At 46.9% G+C, this 6,336-nt stretch overlaps 1 protein-coding gene across 1 annotated transcript; it reads right to left on the bottom strand.

The window, feature by feature from the left end:
• Positions 1-3,578: 3,578 nt before the first annotated feature.
• LOC108344008 (uncharacterized) lies at positions 3,579-4,871 on the bottom strand. The gene is made up of 2 exons (XM_017582470.1): positions 4,767-4,871; positions 3,579-4,664 (listed from the first exon to the last, which is right to left on the bottom strand). The coding sequence occupies exons 1-2, from the start codon at positions 4,869-4,871 to the stop codon at positions 3,579-3,581; spliced, it is 1,191 nt and encodes a 396-aa protein (XP_017437959.1).
• Between the last annotated feature and the right edge of the window lie 1,465 nt (positions 4,872-6,336).

The following is a 6,336-nucleotide window of genomic DNA, read 5'->3' as shown; positions in this document are numbered from 1 at the left end:
TCCTTCTCCACCCAAAATTAGGGTTTCAGCAAATTGGGGAAAAGGGCTTCCCCCTCCGCCTCTGCCTGCGCCGCGAATTAGAGAGTAGCGCGTTGAGGGTTTCGCTGTTTGGATTTTCTGAGTGCAGGTGGTGGCCGTTTTGGATGCTGGCTTGGAGGAGATGCTCGCGGACGATGGAAGCGCTGTGTTGGTGTTTATGGTTGCGTCAATGGAGGAGATAGCAGCAACTACGTCTCGTGATGGTGGCGTTTGACGGTGGCGATGGTTTCCTGACTAGAGAGATCGCGTTTCCGTGGTGGTGATGGCGAGACCGAGGCGGTGCTGTGGAGATGGTGAGAAGCGTGAATCGTGGTGTGTTGAGATGGCACGACGGAACTCCCGAGGAAGAAGAAAGTGATCCGCGATTACTGTGGAGATGCGAAGACGAACTCGCTATTTTGGTAGAGCGAAGAAGATGGTGATGTGCGTTGCCGCGACGAGGATGAGGATGGTGGCCTCTCGCGGATGGCGGAATTTGGTTTTCTGATGCATGTTTGGTTTGACGGGCTGCCATGGTTGCTGGATGAAGAAACTCGTGTAGGGATGGTGATGAGTGTGGTGCGCGACGGCGGCCTTGCTAGCGCGGGATGGATAGCTGCGTGTGAGTGGCAACCTCGCGGCGACTGGCGGCACGGTAGAGACGGCGGCTAACGAAGGTTGGGTTGCACGAGAATGATGGCGGTTGTCCGGTGACGGAGCGTCGCGGCGACGCTATTTCATGGTGGCGGCACATGGCGGCTAGGGTTCTGCTGGATTAGGGTTTCTCTGTTAGAGAAGACAAGGCTGACGTGGCAAGAAGCATGAGGTGGCATGTTTTGGTTGGTCAGATCTATGTGTGGAGGATTTGGACACGTGGTAGAATCTGGTGAAATCTGATTTAAGAGGGATAGGAATAGGAAACTTAGGAAGGTGTAGTAGAAAAGGCTTAGTGTTTGGGCTTGGTTGTTGGCCTGTTTCAGAAATAGGAGCGTATGTAGGGATTTTAGGAGGGGTGTTGCTCCCTCCACCACCCCAAGTGCTCCTCCACCTCCCCACTATTTTCTTTTATTCCAAAAATACTCTACACCTCCCCACTATTTTCTTTTATTCCAAAATTACCCTACACCTCCCCACTATATTCAATAATCTTGCTCTTTCTCTCTCCACATTAATGGAGCATTCACATGGTTCAGATTTAAACTTGTGATATATTGTAAAATTTTATTTACACTTTCCCTTAAATAAGCTTGATTCAATCTTATTTTCACTGTTCAATATTTTTTTTCTTCTTCAAATCACTTAATAAATGGTAAAATTTTGTTTTAAATTTCTAGAAAAATGTTTATTTATATGTGTGTGTTTTTTTACATTTAATATCTATAATTTTTAACATTATATTATGTTTTAACTTACCGACATGTTTGACTCAAATAACTTGAATAAAGTATTTAATTTATTAGATAAATAATATAAAAATATTATTAAATACTTAAAATATAAAAGAAAAGTTATTTGTTAAAGATTTGGTATTTATTTAGTTCTTTTGTCATTATAAAGTTAGTATATAATAATAATAATATATTATTTACTATTAATATTATTTGGTTATTATTTTGTATTTGCATCTAACCTTTAAGTTTATAAAATGGAAGTGGTAGAAGCACTAATATTGATGCAAAAATATTTACTTTTAACAAGATAGAGAGATGAAAGACATAGAGAGAGAATAACTTAAATCAATAATCAAAGTAAACAATTGCATTAACTGAACGTAACCTCAGAATCCATCATGGAATTACAGCAGAATAGCCCTAGATGCTTAGCTCTCCATGAATGGAGTTGAATACAAGATGAAAGAAAAGTGAGAGGAGTATGAGAGAATGAAAGCCTTAAGTCAAGTTCCCTGGATCTCTTTATATAGGTCTTGATTGGGCTTGGACTCTGAGTATTCAGTTGACAAAATCTTTTATCTTATATCTTCCAAATAACTAAAAGATTTAGATAATTATAACATTATTTGGAAGATATTTTCTGTTGATATTCCCAAATTAAATTAATTCAACAACTGAATTTTATCTTTTAGCTTTTTCTGACTTTCCAAAATTGCACAAATACCTTGAAATTTCTTCTATCTACACTTTAGCCCCTTGAGAATTCTCCAAAATTGCACCAGAACCCCTGTTGACAAGCTTTGACCAGAGAAAGGACGCGCTCAATGAATGCCTGCCATGTGTCAATCTCCTTCTCCACCCAAAATTAGGGTTTCAGCAAATTGGGGAAAAGGGCTTCCCCCTCCGCCTCTGCCTGCGCCGCGAATTGGAGAGTAGTGCGTTGAGTGTTTCGCTGTTTGGATTTTCTGAGTGTAGGTGGTGGCCGTTTTGGATGCTGGCTTGGAGGAGATGCTCGCGGACGATGGAAGCGTTGTGTTGGTGTTGATGGTTGCGTCAATGGAGGAGATAGCAGTGGCTAGGTCTCCCGATGGTGGGGTTTGACGGTGGCGATGGTTTCCTGAGTAGAGAGATCGCGTTTCCGTGGTGGTGATGGCGAGACCGAGGCGGTGCTGTGGAGATGGTGAGAAGTGTGAATCGTGGTGTGTTGAGATGGCACGGCGGAACTCCCGAGGAAGAAGAAAGTGATCCGCGATTACTGTGGAGATGCGAAGACGAACTCGCGATTCTGGTAGAGCGAAGAAGATGGTGATGTGCGTTGCCGCGACGAGGATGAGGATGGTGGCCTCTCGCGGATGGCGGGATTTGGTTTTCTGATGCATGTTTGGTTTGACGGGCTGCCATGGTTGCCGGATGAAGAAACTCGTGTAGGGATGGTGATGAGTGTGGTGCGCGACGGCGGCCTTGGTAGCGCGGGATGGATAGATGCGTGTGAGTGGCAACCTCGCGGCGGCTGGCGGCACGGTAGAGACAGCGGCTAACGAAGGTTGGGTTGCGTGAGAATGATGGTGGTTGTTCGGTGACGGAGCGGCGCGACGGTGCTGTTTTACGGTGGCGGCACATGGCGGCTAGGGTTCTGCTGGATTAGGGTGTCTCTGTTAGAGAAGACAAGGCTGACATGGCAAGAAGCAAGAGGTGGCATGTTCTGGTTGGTCAGATCTGTGTGTGGAGGATTTGGACACGTGGCAAAATCTGGTGAAATCTGATTTAAGAGGGGTAGGAATAGGAAACTTAGGGAGGTGTAGTAGAAAAAGCTTAGTGTTTGGGCTTGGTTGTTGGCCTGTTTCAGAAATAGGAGTGTATGTAGGGATTTTAGGAGGTGCAAGGGTAAAGTCTGCGTGTTTGGCCCATCTGTACATTATTTTCCAAATAAAACCTGATTTTGGGCCTTGAATTGCCATTTGGACCAATAGAACTTATAATTTCTGCTGCACAAATAAACATAAGAATTTCCAAGAATAATTTATGCAATTAAAATCACTTTTTAAGTCCCTTTTAATTCCAAACACAATATATCAAATCATCACAAATCCTCTTTAAATCAATCATTCAAGCACATGAATTTCATCAAAAATTTAATTTTAAAGCATAAATGTGGGCATAAATATGCACTCATCTGTAGCATTCTCGGGCCGTCTTCTGGTCAGCCCTCACAGTGCAGATGTTTCCCCTCTCTGATGGGTACTTCATGGTTAGATGGGGGGTGGACAATATCACTCCAAACACGTTTAGACATGGTGGGTCTAGGAGGACATTGTAAGACGTGTTGGCATTTACCAACAGATACCGAACCTTCTTCTTGTCGCCTTCCCGCCCGGTGCCTAAACGAGTGTGGAGATCAACATAATTGTGCGTGTCCACTCGCTCTCCCGCGAATCCCACTATTTGTTCGTTGTAGGGCACAATCAAGTTCTCCGGCAGGTCCATGCGCTGGAAGGTCTTCCAATACAATATGTTGGCGGAGCTTCCCTGGTCAATCAACACCTTACTCACCCAGTACCGAGTGATCTCCGCCGTGATCACCATGGGGTCGTCCTGCTCCCGGTCTGGAGCATGGAAGTCGTCATTCGTGAATGTGATTTCTGGCATGGATCTCCTTGCCCTCTGCACCGAATTGACCGAGCGAAGGGCCCTGACGTGATGTTTCCGCGTCGATGAGGATGATCCTCCCCCGGGAAACCCTCCGAAAATGGTGTTAATGTGACCGCGTAGCGATCGGTCGTTGTTCCTGCTTCTACTTCTGCTTCGGCGCTTCACTTGACAAGAACGATTATTTCCATAGTTTCTTGATCGTCCCCTGCCGCCCTGCCTCGGCGGACGCCTGCGAGGACTACGTGATCGTGCCGACGAGCCAACGTGGCGTTCAGGACGTTCGGTCTTGACATACCTCTTCAACTGCCCAACCTGGATCAACTCCTCAATCCCGTCCTTGAGAGTCACACACTCCTCTATGGTGTGACCCAAGTTCTGATGCCACAGGCAGTGCTTGTTCCCATCAGCGTCGGGCGGGGTAGGGCGGCTCTTGGGCGCCTGTATGAGCTCAGTGCTCAAGGCTTCTTGTAATATCTTCGCTCGGGAGGCGTTCAGTGGGGTGTACTGTTGGAAACGTGGACCCGTGGGGGGCTCCTTTGGTCTGAACCCCCCGGTTTTTCCAGACTGTCCTCCCTGGCTCCTGCCCTCCGATTTTTCCTTTGCCTCCTAGGCCTCATTTCGGTAGGATTGCCTCATTTCCCCCACTCTTATTTCGTCCGCTGCCCGTTCATGCAGCTCCTCTAAAGTCTTCGGCGCCCGTCGGCAGACGCTTTCCTTGAATGGTCCCGGCTTGAGCGCGGGTAAGACATACTGAAGAGCCAACTCCGAGTTGAGACCCTTCACTCGCCGAACCATTCTTTGGTAGCGGTCCATGAACGCTTTCAGTGTTTCATCCTTGCCTTGCTTGAGGGCGGACAAATCAAAGATGGTTAAATCCTGGGAACGGCTGCTGGCAAACTACCGTCCAAACATGACCTTGAGGCCCTCAAAACTTTCTATAGAATTGGGGGGCAGAGAGTTGAACCACTCCAGGGCCTCTCCGTCGAGGGATACCGAAAATATCCGACACCAGATTGCCTGGTCCCTAGTCTGAAATGTCATTCGGGTAGTGAACGCTTTCACATGATCGTCAGGGTCGGTTGTCCCATCGTAAATGTTGAGCTGCGGTGGGACGAAATGCTCGGATATGTGGATGTCCGTAATAGCTTGGATGAAGGGTAGGTGATCGGAAGTATCCTCAACCTTGACCACCAGCTGCTTGCTCAGGGCCGCGCTCTCCTCTTGGTCGGCCTTAACCTTACTTCCCTCGACCTTTGACCCGGGCGGCTTCCAGGTTTGGTCGGGCATGCTGCTGTGCTCCGAGACACCTTCCTGGGCGGCCTTGCCACGCTCCTCCTCAGTTTTGTCTCCCGCCCCTGATCTTCTTTCCTACGCTATGCGGGCTGAGCATTCGACCCGCACGACCACCATCTCCGCTTCATGTCGCTGCTGCAACTCCTCCATGTGCTGTTGTAACATCCTTATCATCTCGATTGGGTCCTCGCTGCTCATGTTTCTCCTGGTCACCATTGGGTTTAGTCACTCGGCCCCACGGTGGGCGCCAAAATGTTCTTGTTTGGGGTCGATCACGTCCGTCCGGTCCCTTCTCGTGATCCTTCCTTCCGTAGGTCGATGTCCGTCCGTCCTGTACGCCTGGGAGGGTACCGGTTAAAGGTGCTCTGATGCTTAAGTCAGTAAAAGGTCCGATCGGTTGTTTTAGTACTACAATAAATGTGCAATTAATGAATCTTCCTACCTCTTACCTTTGACTTGTATTTATAGTTTTTGTCATGAACTTAGGATTAACAAGGCCTTAATCACGGCCCAATCCCGAGCCCAACCCTCTAATCGGTGTTTTACCTTAATCACCTCCGCAAACATGCCTGTCATGGCCGTCCGGGTTGAGTGCTCGAGTCCGACTGAACGTCCAACGTGTTCTGTCCGGGTCATCTATTACAATTTTGAACCTCATTTACATATATTTATCTGTTAACAAAAACACGTACATTTCCATCCAATCCAGTATAATGATTCACATTTCAATCTAAAGCATACAAATCAATGAATGAGCAGAGGAGAAAGAGAGGAAGAGAGAAAGACCAACTTTTAGTAATATAGTAACAAGAAAGAAGATGAGAGAAAAGATCCATCACACTACTACCAAGAAAGACCATCATACCACCACCACGTTATCACACCCGCCACAAAATCAAAAAAAGAGAAAAGAAATCGTGATAGAGAAAAAAAATAAGGAAACGGCGAGAGAGAAAAGAGGAGAAAACAAGAGAGGAGAGGTAAA

The sequence above is a fragment of the Vigna angularis genome, chromosome 3 (genome assembly GCF_016808095.1).
Source record: "Vigna angularis cultivar LongXiaoDou No.4 chromosome 3, ASM1680809v1, whole genome shotgun sequence".
Taxonomy (NCBI): domain Eukaryota; kingdom Viridiplantae; phylum Streptophyta; class Magnoliopsida; order Fabales; family Fabaceae; genus Vigna; species Vigna angularis.
This window is presented reverse-complemented; position numbering and strand designations above follow the sequence as displayed.

What these genes read in the sequence shown, in the direction of transcription:
- LOC108344008 (XM_017582470.1), bottom strand. Translation starts at nt 4,871, where the DNA reads ATGGACCGCTACCAAAGAATGGTTCGGCGAGTGAAGGGTCTCAACTCG. An exon ending in CGGGACCATTCAAGGAAAGC is followed by an intron (nt 4,665 to 4,766) that starts GTCTGCCGACGG and finishes AATGAGGCCTAG; the next exon opens with GAGGCAAAGGAAAAATCGGA.